The sequence below is a fragment of the Cryptomeria japonica genome, chromosome 7 (genome assembly GCF_030272615.1).
Source record: "Cryptomeria japonica chromosome 7, Sugi_1.0, whole genome shotgun sequence".
Classification (NCBI taxonomy): Eukaryota; Viridiplantae; Streptophyta; class Pinopsida; order Cupressales; family Cupressaceae; genus Cryptomeria; species Cryptomeria japonica.
In genome coordinates, this window is record NC_081411.1 from 322,560,560 (window position 1) to 322,584,106 (window position 23,547).

Here is a 23,547-nt window from a genome sequence, read left to right on the forward strand (position 1 = left end):
GGCTGGCAGCATGATAGATCCACCAAGTGTGTGATCAACTATGGTACGGAAAATCTGAGCTTTATGTTAGAAACAACAAATATGAGTTGAAAAGGGAACTTCTAATGAAGACCTAGCAAAAACTACAAGACACTATAATAAGACAATCAACACAAGAAAGCATGACTCCTCTATCCAGCATCAGAGAACACAGGTAGGTAGCACCAAGCACATCCAGCATAGACTGTTCATAAGAAGGACTTTTGTCACAGTTCTCAGAGTTTGCATTCATAAGTGTCCTGGTGCATGTAAGCATGCATTTTAGAGACTAGAACCACTTCTAGTAGGTGCTGACTCCTACTTATATGCAGTCACAAATACACATCTACTACGAACTTTTAAAGGCATTTTTAGTTTTTAATGCCAGTGCCAACTTACGTCGGTTTGATGGTTCAGTTTACATGCATTATGTTCTTGGATTTGAGAAAATTTTGCAGTGGGTTTCTAATGGCACCAGGATTGGTTTGAGAATCACGTGCATTGATTCTTTTTAATATGTTTACTCCAGGCCAACCTCTAGCATTTGGTAATATTTTGTTTGTCTATATTGAGACCATGCTGCCCAAGGCTAGCACCCTTAAAGTGTATTGCCATATTGTTAAGTTTGCATGAGCTGGAGTAGACTCTTTGGGAAATCCCAATGCTTCACACAACTCCACATGGGAGACTTATTGGAAAATCCCAATAACTCATTCTTATGACCATCAAATAGATGCAATGAATTCCAAGTGGACCATTTATGCTTAAGAACTATGTTACCGGATCCTGATCCAATTCATATCGGTTTTGGGATCCGATCTGGCACAGCAAAGATCCATCAAAGCCTTTCAAAAAATTCATATTATTGTTATTGCATTTAAGAATAAGGTTTCTAGCATCAGAGATTTGTGAGTGGGTAATTATAGTTCATCTGGTTATTGCATCTATGCTATCTATTTACCCATCCAAATAGGGGTTTTTTTGGTTGGCCCAGAAAAGCAACAAAAGCACTTGAGGAAGGACCCTTGGCAGAGACATTCGATGCCTCTGGAGTCTGCACTCTAGCAAGTCTTAAAAATATAATATTAATATACTTATATTTTATAATATCATATTCTTTATATTTCTATATAATATTATAGTTTTATATAAAATATATTGTGATATTTAAATTAATATATCATAATAATTATTAATAAATATAATAATAGAATATTAGATTGCAATAATTAATATTTTATTGTCTTATTGTTATATTATTATACAAATCTATTTTATAATAAACTATTATTATATAATATATCAATTTTGTTTGCCGTTAGTAGCATGGTGTGATGGCTTAAGTTGTGGTGATTTTGTTCTTGCCATTAAGGTTCAAACCCCATATTGTAGAATGTTTAAATGGGAATAAGGTCCTCCATTTGTGACCTCACCGATTCATAGCTCCAGGTCAACAGCATATATATATATATATATATATATATATATATATATATATATATATATATATATATATATATATATATATATATATATATATATATATATATATATATATATATATATATATATATATATATATATATATTAGTTTTGTTGATATTTTATAAGGTTTATAAATATTTTTGCATTTAAAAATAAAAATACTAAGAAATATGTATTTTGCTTATATATATTAATGAGTTTTACAAACCCAACTCCAAAAATAATTATAACCCAATCCACAAACCCGAACCACAATCCAAACCAAAACCGACAACATAGTTTAAGAGAGATGGGTTCTTGTGAATCACCACTCAAGAAATATGGATCATGAAGACTGACCTGAAATTAATGCAGCTGATTTCTGAAAAGTGATCTTACATACCTAGTGTCAAATTGTTTAGTTTGATGGTGAGACCTAGCCCAGTAGGACTCCACCTAGTCGTTCATCTATATTCTTACATTCTAGGTCCTAGAATAGATTCTCTAAACCCTGTATCTTTTGATATTTCTTTATCTCCTAGTGAGTAGTTAGGACTCAAGTTTCAGCATATCAAAACATTCAAGCAATCAAACGTAAGTCCCTTTGTGAATCCCAGCAAAATCACATCACACCAATAGAGCTTATCCACACGTAGAGACCCTACATACCAGAACCTTGGAGTTATTTCGATTGATCCTTAGGAAAATCTTCAGCATTCGGATAACTTTGATCAAGAGAGGATAAGATACCTTGGTATTTTATTCTGTGTTCGCATGTGCATGAAAAACACATCAACAGAAACCAAGGGTGTTTTTCCTCTAGCACAAATTAGAGGTCTCTAGGAGGTTCAAAGAGTTTAAGGCTCTTCTGGAAGATCAAACAATGAGGTAGATCAAAATTTTGAAGGATAACAATGGTGGAGAACTATATTTAGTGGAGTTTGATCTCTTTTTTGAAAAGTATTGGATTGTGAGTCATGAGACAACTCCATACACCCCCACACAAAATGCAGTTGCAGAGGTGTTTGAAGAGAACATTGACGGAGAGAGCAAGAAGCATGCTTAATGGTGTTAGATTGGAACAAAAACTGTGGAAAGAAGCTATGAGCACAATTTATTCCCTAATTGATAGGTATCCTAGTTGTATGATCCCTAAAGAGGCTTAGTGACGAAATAAGTCAGGCTTAGTGAGGAAATAAGTCTTTTTTGTAGCATAACAGGATTTTAGTTGAGTCATATGTACTTGTGCATAAGTTGGAGATTGAATTTGGACTACAAAGCACAAAGCTGTAAAATTATCTATACAATTAATTGTTTATAATTATAGATTTATTTTTTAAATATATAATCAACCGTGTTTTTCCCTATTTATCTTTTGTTTAAGGTCCACATAAAACCCTCCCTCTGAAAATGGCTACCATAGTCCTGACGTCCTTTAAACACTATCATCTAAGACAAATCCCTTGAAACTCATTACACATTATGGATTGCAGGGAAGATTTCCGTCCAAACAACCCTTTTCTAATTAAAAAATTGAGATAATGTTATGTGTCATCAGAATTTAAAGCAAGAACAATTATTCACCAACAGTCGCAAGGCACTTCCCGTGTTTACATTTAACCCTAGAGAAGTTATATATTAACCTAATAATTGGATTTTAACTGCATTTCAATATAGATTACTCACGTATAGTTCATGGATAGAGACGACTCCTCAAATGGTTATCAATACGAGTAAGGAAGCACAATAATTAAATCCACCACAAAAATTTAAGAAAGAAAACCTAGCAGGAAGGACAATGCAGCACACCGTTTTTAATCTTATAATTTTCATAAAAAAGGTTTCCAAAAATTAAAAAGATTAACACATACAAATTTAATGCGTTACCAAGTAGCCTCTAAAATCTTGAAAATTCTATAATCCATGTGGGAACCAAAATTCTTGAAATTTTTACCACGTTTTTGGCAGGTTTTTGAGGCAGCTGCGAAGCGAACAAGGTCACCGGGCTCATCAAGAAAGTGGAGGATATTTATTAGACCGTCGTCGACCAGACGCTCCAACAGCCTCCGGGTTTCTTCCATTCTTCTCCAAGATAACAGATCAACCCTGCAGCTTCCTGTTAAACTGACAAGAATCGATATATTTATACTGGCGCATATACTCTGTTTTTTACCAGGCTTTTGAATGCTGCGACTTGTTTCGCCGCTTGTGTAGATTCAGCTTCAAGTTTCTTCAGCCTGACGCTTTTAATTGGCTCTAATGTAAAGTCTGTATTATCATGGGACGAGCGCTTAGGACAGGATTCTTCCACTTGTCTTGATAGTGACCGTTGGAGGGGCCCAAGGGGTTCTCCGTAGCGGGGCAGAAGACTTAATTCACATCGATTTTTATTGGCAAATTAAGTTGTTGATCATGGACGAGCGCTTAGGACGGGATTCTTCCACTTGTCTTGATAGTGACCGTTGGAGGGGCCCAAGGGTTGTCCGTAGCGGGGCAGAAGACTTAATTCACATGGACTTTTATTGGCAAATTAAGTTGTTTATCATGGATTAAATTAGCTATGTTGGGTATGATTTCACCATCATCTTTTATGGCGTTGAATATTAAATTACTTTCGAAATGATCGCACCATTTTGAATTAATATATTAATGTAAGAGTGTAAGAGTCTGTGTGTAATTATGTATCATTAAAAATAGAATAAAGTGATTGAGAGAGTGTTGAAGAAATTATCACACCATTTAGAATTAATATATTTATGTAAGAATGTAAGAAATTTGAGTATGTGTGTAATTATGTATCATTAAAAATAGAATAAAAGTGATTGAGAGAATGTTGATTTTATGTATAGGTTTGTAGACATGTTCATATTAGTCTTAATGTGAGAAGAATGATTTAATTGACTTTGGTAGTAAAGAGAAGATTTTTTATTGCATCTTTAGGAGCATCAATATATCACTTCAATAGAATTAGTTTGTGTGTGACTTTGGTAGCATTAATCCAATAGCATTTGTCTATGAGATGTTAGCGACAATTGTTATTTTTAGTAGTAACTAAGAAAACTTCAACAACAATTATGGATTCAATAATGGAAAACTTCAATAGCTGACAAAAATAATGATGGTGTGGACTATGAAGGTCATGTTGTTTTGCCTTTTATCTAGTCGACTCATGTTATGTGTTTAGTCTATCAATATCAAATCACATGACTTTTGTATTTCTTTTTTATTGCATTCTCTTGACACTTGTCATGCATAATAGTTTCGACAAATTTGATACAAAAAGGTGTTTAGGGTGAAGTGATTGGTGGTAATGTTTCTTTTGGTATCAATTATCTTTATGCTAAGACATGTTGTTATTTCCTTGTATTAGTGGTTGTTGGCCTTTAGATTAAAGATGTGTGTGTTTTCCTATATGACTATGAATCTTTTGATTGAGGTTGTGTGTTTTCTTTTCTTCTTTTTAAGCATGTTAGGGATCAAATCATCACCTTTGGTAGCTATTCTTTTGTGTGTTGTGACCATTAACAATATGGGTTACAATTGTTTATTTTCCTTAAGGTGGAAACTATTCATAATTATGTTGGTGGGCATTTTTTGGTTGTGCCTATCTATTGACAACTATACAAATCCTTGAGAAATCTAAACTAGTAAGGGAAAAGATGGAATTGTTACCCAAGGGGAAAAAAATCAATTAAGAAAGAATAGGAAATGAAAGGGATAATCATTGGGTGACTTTGAAAAATACAAGGATCGACCTTTCTATACAAAGGTAATGGCCAAAACTGTAAGATTTGGCCATGGAGATAGCCACCCAAGATCTAAAGCCCTAATGAAAAACACAAAGTACTCAAAAGATCAATATGACAAGAATAAAATGTACTCATATCAATGAATGCAAATATAATGCATGTACAATGTATTAGAGACACTTCGTTATATAGACTAGGGTGAGACAAAGGACAACATAAGATTATGACAAGTTTCTTAATATTATTATATGAGACATAAAGTGAAAATGCCTAAAAGTTCCTTAAGTAAACATAAGTGATAAGGTGTGAAAATGATCCAATAGTGGAACTAGTTAGACAATAAACCTATCCACAACAACAACTCCCCTTAATTGCAATTTAGGGGGAAAATAAAACATGAAAACATGCAAAGATCGGTATTGGCTATAATGCTTGATAAGGTATTCATATACAAATGAATCTCTCATAAACAAAGAAAAGGAGAAAACGTTGTCGGAAAAAACTCCTAGAAAGAGAGAAAATACAAGAAAATGTTTGTCTAGAAAATAAGAAAGATACAAACTCATGTAAAGAAAAATTCCCTCCCGTAACAAAGGATGCAAAGTGAAGGTCAGGTGATAACCCAAAGAGAGCTCAAAAATGATGCTTCTTACTCTTAGTGAATGGTTTGGTGGAGATATTTGCAACTTATTCTATTTTGAGGACATTATCACATATATTTGTCCTTCTCCTAAAACAACTCCCTAACATGGTGCATGTGGATATTGATGTGTTTGGTTTGCTAAATTTGAATTGAGTCATTTGAGATCTAAATGACACACTAATTTTCACAAAAGAGAATATATAGGACCATGGAATTATGAAGTCAAACTCAGTCAAAAAAATTTAAAGCATGTTAGGGATCAAGTCAGCACCTTTGGTAGCTATTCTTTGTGTGTTGTGACCATTAACAATATGGGTTGTGTTTTCTTTTCCTCTTTTTAAGCATGTTAGGGATCAAGTCATAACCTTTGGTAGCTCTTCTTTTGTGTGTTGTGACCCTTAACAATATGGGTTACAATTGTTTATTTTCCTTAAGGTGGAAACTATTCATAATTTTGTTGGTGGGCATTTTTTGGTTGTGCCTATCTATTAACAACTATACAAATCATTGAGAAATTTCAACTAGTAAGGGAAAAGATGGAATTGTTACCCAAGGGAAAAATAAATAAATTAAGAAAGAATAGGAAATGAAAGGGATAATCATTGGGTGACTTTTAAAAATGAAAGGGTCGACCTTTCTATACAAAGGTAATAAACAAAACTATAAGATTTGGTCATGAAGATAGCCACCCAAGAGCTAAAGGCCTAATGAAAAGCACAAAGTACTCAAAATATCAATATGACAAGCATAAAATATACTCATATCAATGAATGCAAATATAATGTATGTACAATGTATTAGAGACACTTCGTTATATAGACTAAGGTGAGACAAAGGACAACATAAGATTATGACAAGCTTCTTAATATTATTATGTGAGATTTAAAGTGAAAATGCCTAAAAGTTCCTTAAGTAAACCTAAGTGATAAGGTGTGAAAAGGATCTAATAGTGGAACTAGTAAGATAGTAACCCTATTGATGACAACAAATCCCCTTAATTGAAATTTAGGGGGAAAATAAAACATGAAAACATGCAAAGATCAGTATTGGCTATAATGCTTGATAAGGTATTTATATACAAATGAATCTCTCATAAACAAAGAAAAGGAGAAAACGTTGTCGGAAAAAACTCCTAGAAAGAGAGAAAATACAAGAAAATGTTTGTCTAGAAAATAAGAAAGATACAAAATCATGTAAAGAAAAATTCCCTCCCGTAACAAAGGATGCAAAGTGAAGGTCAAGTGATAACCCAAAGAGAGCTCAAAAATGATGCTTCTTACTCTTAGTGAAGAGTTTAGTGGAGATATTTGCAACTTATTCTATTTTAGGACATTATCACATATCATTTTCATGCTCCTAAAACAACTCCCTAACATGGTGCATGTGGATATTGATGTGTTTGGTTTGCTAAATTTGAATTGAGTCATTTGAGATCTAAATGACACACTAATTTTCACAAAAGAGAATAGATAGGACCATGGAATAATGAAGTCAAAATCAATCAAAATATTTTAAAGCCAAATAACCTTAGTGGTGGTAGTAATAGCTCCTCAATACTCAATCTCATAGCTCCACAATACTTAACCTCAAACAAAGAAATAACAATAGCATGTTGCATCTTACTCTACAAAAAATAAGGTTTGAATGCAAATTCAAATTGTATCCAAATGTGAACTTGCAATCATCGAGATTGCTAACCCAGTAACCATGTGTATCTTGTATATAGCATGAAACCATATCAACCATAAAATAAATTTCATTATGAGTGTGACTTGAATAGATAAGGCTTCTAATAAGTTGATGATAAAAAGTGGTACCAACTAGTGGAGTAGAATTTTTCACCCCAAGCTTGACTCCAAATAGAAAGGGAGTTGATGTAAGCTTACAATCAACCATGTATAACTAAGCTAGTAGATCAAGAGCATATATGGGATGACCAAGAGTGATCTTGGAACATAACCAAGTGATATCAATTCCAAGAAAGTGGTGCAAAGGGACCAAGTCATTCATAGCAAATCTATCACGTAAAGAAGATTTAATGAGCTACCATTGATGGATGTTGTACTTCATGTAAAAATCAAGTCATAACATAGACAATAAAGAAGCAATTGAGAATCATAATATTACAAAATGTAGATATTTTGGATCCAAGTGGCATCTATAGAATCCAAATAAGAGAAGAAAATAGTCCATCTTGGCATACCAAGCTTGAGGGGCCTTTTTGAGGCCACAAATAGGCTTCATCAACGTACAAACCAATGAAGAATCTTAAAAAATTCCCCATAGTTCCTCCATGTATTTTTTCTCCTAAAGATCCTCATGAAGAAATGCACTATTTACATCCATCTAATGTACAACCCATCTATGAAATCTACAATAATAATAAGATTCAAGTAAATTAATTTTGTCTTAGTGATGAGGAAAAAGTTCTTTATGTATTCAATACTAGGAACTTGCTAAATATTATTAGCCACAACTCGTATTTTGCTTGTCCATATTTTCATCCATTACATATTTGGTTTCATAGATCCACTTACATTGAGTTATTTTCCTTCTCTTAGGGAGTGGGACAAGATCCCATGTGTGATTCCTCATCAAGGAACTATACTCTTCATCTATTGTTGAATCTCAATTAACAATTCCTGATGCTTCCTTAAACAATTGTGAATTAAAATTAGAGGTAATAAACATGTGAAAAAAATGTTGATATTGGCATGGTGTGATGATTAATTTGTAGTGTTGTTGTTCTTTCCATCAAGGTTCAAACCCCATTGGGGTGTAATTATTGAATAGTTATATTGGGGAGGAGGTCCCCATTTATGGCCTCATTGGTTCATAGCTTTGGGTCAAAAGTGTTTACTCCTCGTCCCCCACAAAAAAATTATTAAAAAAACATGTGAAAGATTGTAGCTTTGTGAGTGTGTAAGGATCCTTAATAAATATGCTTGCTAACAGTAGAGTCTATCAAGCCCATCAAGATTATGAAGAAGACAAGGATGAAGGATGAAAATCCAAATCCTTGGAATGTGAACCTTACAAATATGTAAACCTATGATTTCATGGTCAAGTAGAATCCTCTAAGCCACTCTCACCTAATTCCACTGTGGAGGAAGGATGAGGGGGATAAGAGACCAAGCTAGGAGAGATTTCCTCAAAGTGAAGACACCTCTCAATGAAGAGTTTGTGCATCTTTAGATCCAACAGTGTATACCCTTTGATGCCATCTAGATCCAATAAAGATGCAAGGATTGCTTTGAGGTTCCAAATCCTTTCATTTCTTCAATACCCAAGCAAGAGAGAGAGAAAAAACTCGAAAATACCTCAAAATTGGTTTCCTTCCACAACAAGCTTCAAAAGGAGTTATGCCATCCAATTTCTTCTAGGGAATTCAATTTTAAATGTGTGTAGCACAATCAATAGCTTAAACTCAAATTTTGGACAAAGAGAATGAACATGAATCATGCAATTAAACATCTACTTTAGAATTTTGTTCTTCCTTTGGACAACACCATTATGTTGTAGTATGTATGCAATCGTATGTTGAAGATCAGTTCCTTCAAGAGTGTATAATTTATCAAGATGATTGTTCGCCTATTCCCAATCATTGATAGTGCAAATAATCTTGACATAATTTTTCATATCATTTTTAACATGAATCCTGAAATCTTGAAACTTGACAAAAACTTCATTCTTTTAGTGAAGAAAGTAGACCTAAGTGTATCTTAGAGAATAGTCATCGATAAAGGTGAGTACATAGTGAGAATTTATAAAAGAAAAGGTTGGAAAGGGACCCACTAGATCACTATGAACCAATTAAACAACTTTTGAAGCCCTCCAAGATTTTACATTCCCAAACTTCTCTTTTGGATGTTTTCTAATAGCACAATGTAAACATACACTATCTAAAAAACTATTATAAGGTAGCCCTATGAACATATCCCATAAAGTAAGTTGCTAAAAATAACTAGTTTCTTGATGTCCAAATGGCTCATACCAAGGCTTATTCACCAAGTTTGAATGAATGATTAATATTATAGAAGGAAACTTTGGGACAAAGTGGGGGAATGCATATAGCTAAGACTTATGGTCAACCTTTCCATTGCAACCAAGGTATCATATCAAGATGTTTGATCACCACTAAATTAGGAGAAAAGTCAACTTTCTTACCATTTCCAAGATGAGTGATTTGGTAGATTGGAAGATGGTTGAAACACAAGTTAGGAACACTAAGAATCAAATGATCCATCATCCATGTTAGCTAAACCTTTTCCTACAACTTCCACCTGAGCATCATCACTTATAAGAATGTATGGTATTTTACAAGGCTCAAATGAAGAAAGTTGTTCTTAATCATAACCCAAGTGGTATGTAGCACTTGATTCAAATATCTATTAGTGTGAATATTCTACTACTAGATAAAAGTGCTTATCGTTTCCCTTTCATTAATTTCAAATAAATGGAAGGGGATGCTTCCTCTGTGTAGTAATATGACAAATTGATGTGATTCTTCTTAATGAATTTTGTTAACTCGTAAAAAAAATTTAACATGAAAATGATGTTTTTCATGACCAACTTTCTTGCAATATAAACAAGTTGGTCTCTCCTTCTTCTATGAATTACCTTTCTTGGAAAATTATGAAGAGTCTCCTTGTGAAGGAGAAGATGATTGTTCTCTATATATTCATGGATTGAACTTTGATTGCTTCTATTTCATATTGGCCCCTTCCTCATTATTAAGATGACCTGCCACCAAAGCTTGTGACTTGGATGGCTTGAGAGTACTCATGCATCCAAATTAACTTTTCTTGTTCAAGAATCATCATCTCTATGAATGTATCAAATGATGGTGTAGTATAAACCTTTCCCATAAACAACTAATGAGTTTATAAAGTAGAAAAAAAATATGTTACATAGGCCTTTCCTAACAAATTGAAGTCCAAATTTGCATCCTTCTTATCAATACCACATTCTCTAAATTGAGCTCTTGATTCTTTGGCCTTATTTATATAGTCTTGGATATTGTTAATTATTATTTTTATCTATAATAATAATATCACTCTCAATTTTGTATCCATAACCTAATTAACGTGGCCATACAATTGAGCAAGTTTATTTCAATCCCCCTTAATTGTTTTAATACACTTATCAATATGAATAAGAAGGTTGAGAGAAACAAATGTTGAGAATCAAGGTGAAGAAAGGTTGCAATATTAACTTTCTAGTGTTATTACAAACTTGAAATAAGATAACCAAATATGAAAAATGAAAGTAATTACAACATTCAACAACAATATAAAAATCAACAAATAAATGAGGCACCAAAAATATGTAGAGAAACCCTTTTGGGAAAAAAACTCCACCAAAGAAAGAGGGCCCAAAAACCCACTCCTATAAAATTGAACAATCATGAGACATAATTAAATATTAATTTCCTTCAAATGGCTCCATTATGGTGCCTAACCCATAGCCACTCAAACCTTTAGCCTTTTAGATACTCGATAACTCCTTGATGGTTCTTTGGATCTCCCAATGAACCACCTTTCTCCCTCTAATGTTGGGTATTTTTGGAATTAAATAGGGTTGTGAGGCACCACAAATTTCATTTGGCTCATTTCTAGACTCATATATCTATTATATACCCCTTAAATAGCCTTAAAACACCTCTAGTATGCCTAAACGAGCAAAGTGTAAAATGTCATATAATAAAAGGCAAATTCATGGTAATAAGATAATTAAGTGTTATCATGAAAGGATATGATGGAAAGGAATTATGAAGAGGCATAAAGATATTATATAAGGAGATGAAAGTGCAAGATAAGAGCGTGGAATAGTGTGGAAACATATATGGAGTAATATGGACTAAATATATATGAGAGAATAAGGAAGTGTGAAATATATGTGTGTGTGTGTGTGTGTACATACATACACATACACATACACATACACATACACATACACATACACATACACATACACATACACATAAACATAAACATATACATATAATACATGTGTATATTTATATGTGTGTGTACATATATACACACACATATGTATAACAATATACTCCATTCATTTATTTCATTGCTCAAATTTGCTCATTCTCATTTCCAAATCACACATATAAAAAAAGAAACCCCTGCCAATAAAACCTTAACCTATTAAGTCCTCCAAAAAAATTCTTTAAAAAAACACACACTGCCAAAATTCTCTAATAAAAAATGAAATGCTTGCCAACAAAACCTGAACCTATACAACCCTAAACTCAAAACCAAAAGGGCGAACAAACAAATGTAAATTTGTCAATGAATATGGAAAAATTGAACCTAGGAATATATTATATAGTGAAGAGTTAATGGTCTTGTCTAATAAATTTCTTGTTGATTTTAACGATCTTCTCTGATAAATTTTCAATTTGATCGTGTGTTTTAATCTTAATTTGAGGAAAGGTTTATAACCATCAATCATGATTTGATTGTTTACCCTATATGTATGTATGTATGTATGTATGTATGTATGTATAGATATATACATACATATATATGTATATAGATATATGTGTATATACATATGTATGTATATATGTATATCTACATATATACATATATATGTATATATATACATATATATATACATGTATATATACATATACATATACACATACATATACATATACATGTAATATACATACATGTATATGTATATGTATGTGTGTGTATATATATATACATATATACATATATATATACATATATACATATATATATACATATATACATATATATATACATATATACATGTATATGTACATATACATGTATATGTACATGTATATGTACATGTACATATACATGTATATGTACATGTACATATACATGTATATGTACATGTACATATACATGTATATATATATACATATACATGTATATATACATATACATATACATGTGTATATATATATATATATATATATGCATATGCATATGTGTATGTGTATTACACACACATATATCTGTATACATATACATATTGCAGCGTCATAAAATTGTGACCCTTGCAATTTTCGACCGCATTTGGGTCTTCACATTGGCAAACGAATCCCTAAGCCTGACTGGAGACCCGAGACATGCTCATACCTCCTGAAACATGCATTTCCTTGCACCCCGCACTGCCTGTTCCTACTTTCTGTCTTAAATTAGGGCAGGATAGGGGCGTGGTGCCCTTGTCCCTGCCCTATTTGTGGAACCCTCCACTTAAACCATGCATTGGACTTATCAATCATGAGCGGGAAAAGGTTTTCTTATGTCGGCCTAAGACGGAAAATCAGTTACAAACCCTAATTGGCAAGTATATAAGGAGCATTTCCCCTCCTATTCACATAAGTTCAATCAAGTCATGAAGCTCGAAAAAGTCCAATAAGTTCGACAAGCAAAATCAAGCATTCAAGCATTCCTTTCAAGTATTGAGCATCTCAAGTCTCCTTTCAAGGCTAGGTGTTGCATTCAAGTCAAGGATTCAACCATTGAAGAGGAGATCCCTATCAACATTCAAAGCATTCAACTTCACATATCCTTTCAAACAACTCTATCTACATTTCAATTGCATCCTCTCTTGAGGTTAATTCTACTCCATATATTTCCTTTCATTTACTTGCAAGTATTTTTCATCATTTGGCTAATTCCAAACCTAGGCTTTGACCTAAAGGCAAACCCCCAATCCCAACAACATTTCCTCTCTTTTTTGTGTGTAGGTTGCAGGTGCACAGCTGTAATTCCAGATTAGGACTTCATTTTCAGAGGCAGAAAAACCCTTTTCAGTGCGCAGATTTTTCGGAGGACCGAGTACACTTTCAACCCGATCCTGACAACTTTCGCTCATATTTACAAGGGAGCTTCGTCTCAGCATCTTATTGCTAATTCCAGGTGCACAACTTCATCCTGCATCTCTATCTCAAGTTATAACCATTTCTTTGTCATATTTACACTTACTCTCAAATTGCTTAATTCAACTTGTACATTCTAAAAGAGGGGCACTTTGTCAATTTATTTAGCATTCAATCTCTTTCCATTGAGGTTGGATCTAGTGAATTCACCCCCCTCTTTTAAATGTAATGTGTGTGAGAAGTTGAAGGGAATCCTTTGTGAAACTTTCACTCCTTTCTTGAGGAGGGTAAAGCTTTCCACTTGATCTCATCATCACCCTTTTCACCCCATTACACACACACACACACACACACACACACACACACACACACACACACACACACACACACACACACACACATATAAATATATATACATATGATACATAAAATAATTATTTGTAAGGTTTGGTATTTTTGTTAAATAGGTTATTATATTAGAGGTATGAATGTGTTGAGTTGTTAAAACAACTCAATATATTTGGGTAGGTTGTTATGGGAGTTTCCTATAATGTAGAAGACTTTACTCGTATATAATTGTGATGTATTTGATTGGAATGTAATTAAGCATGTATATCATGTTTTTAATTTGTGTAGCTTCTTTCTATGCTCATATTGCTTATAGTACACAAACACATGTTTGTATATATGTATACATGTATATACACTCACACACACATACATATATACATATGTACATGTATATATGCACACACACACACACATATGTATATGCATGTATATGTATATGTGTGTGTGTGAGACACACACACAAACACACACATATACATGTATATATATATATACATGTACACACACATGTATGTATATATATACATATATACATGTATATATACGTATGTACATGTATATACATATGTATATATATACATGTATGTATATATACATATATACATACATGTATATATACATATGTATATACATGTACATACGTATATATACATGTACATATGTATATACATGTACATACGTATATACATGTATATACGTATATACATGTATATACGTATGTGCATGTATATACGTATGTACATTTATATACATATATACATATATATATATGTATATATATGTATACATATATACCAAAGATTACTTTAGTGGCGAATATTCGCCAATGTTGAATTTTTCACGTCGGCCATGTCGGAAATGGCGAATATTTTGTACCGACTGGGGGTGGCCATGTCACCAGAACATTATCAATTTCCATCAAAGTCACGGTCCGATCGCCATATGTTTTATGCAATTAAATGTTTCTATACGATGATTTCGCCAATGCAATATATGGTGGACACACAGTAAATTTAATTTTTCGCCTACACTCTCCGAGGTTGCCTTAATAGATGACCTTAATTCGCCTATAGGCATGTGGAGAGTTATTAGCCAGGGGGACCCAATTCGCTCGACATCTTGCCGACGCGTGTCTCCATTCACCCCAACTTTCGCCAACTATATTGTATTCACCAATTATTTGGATGACCTATAATCACCTCAAAAATTACATAAGTTGTATTTGGATGACCTATAATCACCTCAAAAATTACATAAGTCGTGTTATAGTTACACGAGATTCGCTTGTATACCATATAAAATTCCTATGGAATTCGCCATATAAGGATTGGTATAAATACATGCAAAGATCAGATCTATCTCAGCACAATCTGGTAGATTCTAGGCTTTGAATTCTAATCAATAGCGAAGTTTCAGACCAAGGAAAATCATTGTTGTTGACTGCATTGGTGACTGCTAGTGACCTAAAGGTGAGCGATCATATTTTTGAAGTGGTATACTATACATTATAGTCTATTGTTGCTTCTTCAACAAATTGATATTTTTTTGGCAACCTTTATTTCGTTTGAGATGTCAAACAGGAAGAGGGGTAGGAAACCTGAATGTGGGGAAGGCCAGGAGAGGCCAACAAAAAGCATAACATTGTCTTTGTACTTTGGCATTGGAAAAGATTGTGGTGAAAATCAGGAAGGTACATCATCACAAGTACAAGTACAAGTACAAGTACAAAATTTGCCACCTACACCGCATGTTGAAGACGGTGGCGAACCTGATATCTCAGATCAGGATGATCTTGAAGAAGATTATCTGGTAGATGCCCAAGTTAGCCAGAATGATATAATCGACTTGGGTGATAATGCCATTGATGATAATGCATGGAAGGGGAAAAGAAAAGCCATATCAAAAAAGGATCGGGAGTGGGATATGTCAGTGAGGAATTTTCAAATTAATTGGGCATCAAAGTATCCATTCATTGAACCAGTGGAGAATCCAATTAAAGGCAAGCCTCCAATAGAATGCAGGTGTAAGATTTGCACTTGGAAGCATAATAAGGAAATTAGGTTGCAGCTAAAATTTGACACCATAGAAAAGCATATGGGTAAAGTTTATGAAAAACAAATGATAGATGGGGTTGAAAAATCAGTGATAAGATGGAAAACAAAGGAGGAATGTAAGCATGTGAGAAATGTCGAAGAGTATTATTTTCATGAGAAAATATAGATGAAGCCTGCTGAAGTTAAAGGTTCTATTGAAGCTGTTTTTGAAAAAGCAATGCAAATAGAACAACTGGGAAAAGTTGTTCAGTTAAGCGTTGTTTTTTATATTTTGAGCAGAGGGCGTGCTATGACAGATTTCCCATCAATTAGTGGTTTATTACACTTTTTGTAAGTTCCTAACTATCCTAATAGACACTGGTCAGTAAACGGTGGATGGGAATGGGCAAGTTGTCTTGCTAAGTTGAAAAAGAAGATGTAAAGGAAAAAATAAGAGAGTCAAAATTTATTGCATTTTCTTTAGACGAAGTTACGACAGTAGACAATACTTCATGGGTATGCATGCATGTTTATACTATAGAGAATCATACCCGCCAACCTCATCTACTATCTGTTGCTAAAATGAAGGAGAGTGCGACATCGAAAAATTTATTTCAACTAGTAAAGAGAAGTTTAATTGAATATGGAGGTATGGATGACATGACAGTAGCCAAAAAATTGGTTTGTGTTGGAGCAGATAGAGCTTCAGTAATGCAAGGTCACAGGAACTGTCTTTGTACAAAGATTGAAACTTCATTTGCACCGTACATTACTGCAATTCACTGCATGGCTCACTGAATGAATCTAGCTTTTGGAATTGTGAGCAAGTTTGCTTCGGTTAAAAAATTTGAAATTTTAATCAGAGAGCTCTACTCACACTTCTATCGAAGTCCCAAGCAATTTATGGAATTTCAACACTTTGCTGATGGAATAACTGATGGGAACAAGCTTCTCAAGGATAATGAAATCAGATGGATCTCTTTGGATGGTCTATTGCATCGAGTGTTTTCAGAATATCCATCCTTGATTGGACTATTTCACACAACTCGCGACGAATCAGATCAACCGAAATTTCCTGAACTTCTTCGGAGGTTAAGTAATTTAGAGACACTCTTAACTTTAGCAGCTCTTCTGCCCATGCTAGAGGAAATGAGCAATATTATGAAGGCTACCCAAAAAAGAGCTCTGTATATTGCAGAATATGCTACGTTGCGTAAGATGACATGCATGACCCTCGACAATCTCTATCGAAATCAACCAACACTATCTGATGAAAAATTTGTTAAGTGGCAGACACTCATAGATTCGAACAATCCTGATAACTTTTTACAAATCAGTGCAGATGGGGAGGTATGTGCCAATGTACGGGGAGTTGAGATACCAATGTACTTCTATGCCACGGTCGACCCCGAGGAACCAGGAAAGCACCCCAGAAAGCAACTAGCAAGAGTTAAAAGGGAAGATTTCGACAAGATTGTTGAGACTACAACTACTTCTGTGAAGAAAATTGCATATGATCTTTCCTCACAAATTAGAAATAGATTCCCTCCTGACAACCTACTCGAAGCCATGTCTATTGTGTTTCCTCAATATTGGAGCCTCAATAGTGCAACTGATTTTCGAAGTAAGCTATTGACTTTGATAAAACAATTTTGCATATCCAGAGAATTGAATGGAGTAACTATAAATGGAATATCAGACGAAACTCATCTTCAAGAGAAATCATCTCGTTTTGCATACACTATGAAAGAACAATATGGCAAAATGGAGAACCCCCATGAAGAGGGATCAATAACAAGACTTTGGAAAACTATAGCTGAGAACTCAACATTGCGTGATTCAATGCCAGAATATGCGAAGCTTGTTGATTTATGTCTTACCATGATATTGGGTTCGGTGGAAGATGAGAGAATTTTCAGTGCTTTGGGGTTCCTAAAATCAAAGCTAAGAAACAAACTAGAAAAAAATGTGGAAATTTGCTTGAGGCTCTATACCTTTAGGTATGATGTCCACACTTTTCCTTACGATAGGGCACTACAAATCTGGATGTCCAAATGTGAAAGAAGAGGTTTGGGAAACACTTCAAACCAAAGTGCCAGTGGGACTATTGACTCATATACTGGACCTACTAGTAGCATTGAGATGTAGTTCAGCGAAGGTATGCAGACTCAAAGTGAAGAAACTCAAACCACAGACAAGAATCAAGAAAGCTCTGAATTTGATGAGGATGAATGACAACAGTAAGAGATTGGTATTTATTAATCTTATTATTGTATCTCATTATTCATATTACAAATGCATATTACTTTTTGCAATTAGAATTTTAATATTGATTTGTAATTGTATTTTTCAACTTTCTATTTCCAGATTTAAAATAGCATAATAAAAAAAAACCATAATGTGTTTATTGATACAAAGATGTTTATTGTTTATTTATACATGTTTGAGTCTCAAATCTGTGTGATACATTTCAGAACCATATGATACAATTCATTCAATAGTAATACACATGTCGAGAACTTAGATTTTCATTAATTCTTTCAAAATATAGCCATATGATACAATTCATTCAATAGTAATACACCAATCTATGTGATTCTCCATGCAAATTGTAAAAGTGAATACAAAGTTTCAGAACCCTTTGCAAATGACCCTGAATTCCCTTTTATAGAAACAAGAGAGCAACAACAACTCCTGTGTGATTCTCCAATGTGCATGCAAAAGTGAATACAAAGTTTCAGAACCCTTTGTAAATGACCCTGAATTTCCTTTTATAGAAACAGGGGAGCAACAATAGCTTTAGGTCGAATTGCAAGTTTGCAACATGTGAAGACTGAATATCAAAATCACAAACTCATAACATATTTATATGGCCATCACAGGCCGTATTAGCAATTTAACATTTGCTACATGTTTGATGTCTCTTGTTCAAAAAATAGAGTTCAAAATTAAATATTAATTCACGCCGAGACAAATTAAACATAGATAATGATGCTCTGCAAAAAGGATTAGAAAATCTGTTCAATGACAACACACACAAGAGCACAAGAAACAAACGTTAGTGTTAGCAACAAAAAATTATCCTAAACATGCATATCAAGAGAGATATTAAGCATGAAATAGAAAGTATACAAACATAGAATAGATAAACTATACTCCTCCAAATGCTAATCAAGATGCTCATAGTTGTTCCTCCCTTGTTCCTCTCCTCTCCAAGTTCCACATGAGTGTAGCTCTCAACTTTTAGCACTAGCCATGGATGCCATATGGAGATTCAAGATGGTTGAATATAATAAACAAATGCTATGCAAGTGTAGATAGTGATTCTATGACAAAGCTCTATGCTAATACCAGTATAACAACAATACTCTAATGATTCCTTCTTTGTTTGAGGAGAAGGGTTCTATTTATAGAAGAAATAGGGAAATGAAAGGTTAAGATAAAGCAATCTTAACAAGGGTTAGGATTGAAAGATATTCGATCCATGTGAGACTTTCAACCCAATCCCATGTAGACAAGTGTCACCATGAGGAGGCTTGAGAGGAGAGATAAGGAGCATTAAATGTTTGAGGGGACATTATGGTTACCCTGGGGGGTTGGGTTAGGGCTAGGTTAATGGATATTCTTTTTATCCAAGGGATAAATGAATGTGCAAGGGTTAAATGGTTACCTTAGTCAAAGAAATAAATGCTTTGAAGAGACCCATGAGTCAAAATGATGGTTAAGTTAGAGGAAAGTCTCTAACCAAAGGTAAAAGGTGAGTTAACCATAAATGGTTATGTAAGAGCCTTTAATGGTTTGGAAGACTTTAGAGGTTAACCATTTGAAGACATAAAGCCTTTAATGGTTATTGAAGACTTTGGAGGTTTTTGAGAAGTGATTTCCTTTTATTTAGGAATGTGACAATGATTAGGATAGGATTAGGCTAATTAGAAGGAGTTAGAAGAATCTAGAAGGGATTTAGGCATGCAAGTGGATTTTGTAAGAGAATGTAAGTGGGAGAAATTTTGGGATTTTTAATTGAAGTAAAATCCTTTATTTCAATTAAATGGTGTAATTTGCATTTGGATAGATATTTAAATAAATATTAATTTATTTAAATGTGAATGTGAATTTTGGATTTTATTTAAATAAATCTTAATTTATTTACATGAGAAAAGGGAAGATAAAGCATTAAATGCTTGAAGACTTTGAGGGAAACCATTAAAGGCTTAAGAAGACTCTAGAAGGAAGCCATTGAGTTTGAAGACTTTAAGGGAAACCATTAAAGACTTGAGAAGACTCTAGAAGGAAGCCATTAAGTTTGAAGACTTTAAGGGAAACCATTAAAGGTTTCAAGTGGGTGAGGATAAATAGGATTTTAAATAAATAATTTATTTATTTAAAATAGTTGTGCAACTTGCATTTGTAGGAAAATGCAAGTGGGTGGAGGATAAAGGTGATTTAAATAAATGTTAATTTATTTAAATGTGAGAGATGGGATTTTGGGGGATTTAAATAAATATTAATTTATTTAAATGTGAGAGAAGATTTAATTAAACAAATATGATTTATTTAATTAATGGTCTGAATTTGGTTAAGTGAATTAAATCAAATAAATTGAATAATTTATTTAATTAATAAGAGAAGAGGGTTAAGATGAATTAATTAAATATTAATTTAATTAATTATTGATTGATGGTCAAATAATCAAATAAATACTAAATATTTATTTAATTAAGTGGACAGATTTATGTGACCACATTTGCCCCTTTTTGAGACGGTGCGGTTTTATCGCGTTGTTTCAAAGAAAGAAAAATAGGTGTGAAAAAATATGCCCCAAAAATGTTAATTTAGTGGGTGGTATGCCCCCTCGAGAGATGGGCCGAAAAATTTCAAAAAATCGGGCGATCTCTCGAAAAAGAGAAAGAAGTTGGGGAGAGGTAAAATAGAAGAATTTAGAAGTTAGGGTGAAAGAATGGAAGAAAATAGAGTGAATACGGAGAAACAACAAGCCTCGAAAATACACGAGGTCACAGTGCAAATGTAATGTTTGTGCTTTTGATTGATACTGTATAATTGATCAAAATGGTTGGACAATCTGGTGCAATTGGTTTAATTGCCCCGGTCGAGTCAAAGCATGACAATTGATGTCAGTTGTTTGCTTGGACAAGATAAAATTTGAGTAAGTGAATCAAAGTGACCTGTTGTGACTTAACAATTGATGTAATTGCCCAATGAAGTCAAGGTATCTGAAGAAAAATACTCGTTGAGACTTGAGACAATTGATGTAATTGCCTGTTTTGATTGTGTTTGATTGGTTGATCGATTGATAGTGTGTGCATATGAAGGATGGTTGTGGTGAATCATAGTAGCCCCATTGAGACTAGGTCATTATGATAAATGCATGTTGTAGTCTAGGTTTGCCATAATCGATTACCTGTTGAGACCCGAAGATACTTTATCAGAGTATCTGTTGATAGTCTAGGTGTGCGTGAGTCGATGTATCTGTGCAGATAGAGTAACATGCTTGATTAGGTTAATGGGAAATGATGTAGGGTATGTGATGTTGATTACCAAGATGGGGAGGGTGAGGGGGGGTTCTATGTTAGATAGAAGAAGAAATGGAGGACCTATGATGCATTCCTATGGAAGAAGAGGAAAATAGAGTATCCATTGTCATTACTATGTATGCATGATATGCATCTATTATGAATGTATAGATGAATGGAATGCAACAGAATGCAATATATATAGATGAGATGGAATGACGATCCATAGTGCTTTATTTTTTATCATTGAGCATGGTAGTATCAATCTTGGATGAGGCAATAAGAACCAAGGATGGAGCATTGTACCTGTAAGCAAGCAACATAAATAAAGAATAAAGAATATTGACCCTCCATAATGGTTCATGCTCATATGGTTGAGGTATACGTTGTAGTCAACAAGCCATAGTGATCCATGACTGTATTTTGCATAAGATCACTAGCTTAGTGAACTTCCCACGTAGACACCATTAGTACATGCCCCATAACTTCATTGGAATAATTCGCAAAAGACATACAAACAATGCTTAGGAACCATCCCGACCACTCTAATCACTTGTGGATATCCCGGAGTAGCGTAGGAACCTGATATAAATGAATAAATAACTAACAAACCAACCAAGTACTTGATAGCTTAAACAAAATTTTCCTGTCAAAGAAAGGTCATTGTTTGATTATTTCACAATGTTTGTTTGGTATCTACTTTGAAAAACGTATGTACAAGGTGTTGCCAAGTTTTTGATTGATTTGATGTTTTTGGATTTTGTGAGATAGTTTTGAATGTTTTGTATTTCCTGAGACAATTTTGAATGTTTTTGGTATTTTGTGAGATAGTTTTTCAATGTTTTTGGATTTTCTGAGATAGTTTTGAATGTTTTTGGTATTTTGATGATTGTTTTGAATGTTTTTGGTATTTTGTGAGATAATTTTCTAATGTTTTTAGTATTTGGAGAGACAGTTTTGAATGTTTTTGGATTTTGTGAGATAGTTTTGAATGAAGAATCAATGAATCACAAGTAATGCGAAATCCACTTCCATCAAATAGGTTAAGGGTATTGCCCCTAGTTTTAGGCATGACACTGAAAAAAGCAGGATGCAAGACGCATGAAGTACTATCTTTGATTGCAGATCAATAATAAGCCATGGTTTTGGGACTTATGGATGGATGTAATCAATGCGATCGCAACAAGTCTGAAAGACAATGGAGCCATAGCCTTTACGAGTGGAGTTTGTTTGCCAGGTTTTCACCATCGCGCCTACCCAAGGAACCACCGGAGTGGCTGTTCACCATTTGGATGCATGATTTTTCTTTACTATTTTGATTTTTTTTGTATTTTCTTCAAGATATTTTTTTGAATGTTTTTTGATGTTTTTCTGGTATGTATGGGAGCCTGATGCTTTATACAACTTATGTATAAAACCATTTGAGGTGCATGTAGTTGATCGGATCTGCTAGCGGTTCTCCTTCTGAAGTAGTCAACTGATATGCCTCAAACCCAAATACAGTAGTGATAACATATGGACCCAGCCAGTTTGATTCAAACTTTCCCTGATGTTCTTTGTTTGGTTGGTTACGAGGATTCTCTTTTAGAACAAGATCAACTACCTCAAATATACGAGGTCTAACTCGGTGATTGTAGCTTCTGCTCATGTGCTGTTGATAGGCCTTGAGGTGATTATATGCAGCTTGTCATTTCTCATTAAGTAGCTCTAAGTCCTAAAGACGTGATACTCTGTATGCTTCATCATCGATGAGATTGTGCAAGGAAACCCGTAGTGATGGTATCTCAACCTCAATAGGAAGGATAGCTTATGCACCATAGACCAGCGAGTAAGGAGTTGCGCCTGTAGGGGTTTGAATGCTAGTTCGATATGCCCA

General features: G+C 33.8%; 1 protein-coding gene across 1 annotated transcript in view; it reads right to left on the minus strand.

Annotated features, from left to right (window-relative positions):
* Positions 1-3,836, minus strand: part of LOC131046695 (F-box protein At4g00755) — a 58,124-nt gene extending 54,288 nt beyond the window's left edge. The window contains exon 1 of the mRNA XM_057980476.1: positions 3,437-3,836. Within this exon, the coding sequence (XP_057836459.1) occupies positions 3,437-3,563 (127 nt within the window). The 5' untranslated portion in view covers positions 3,564-3,836. The remainder of the gene's footprint in view (positions 1-3,436) is intronic.
* Positions 3,837-23,547: the final 19,711 nt, after the last annotated feature.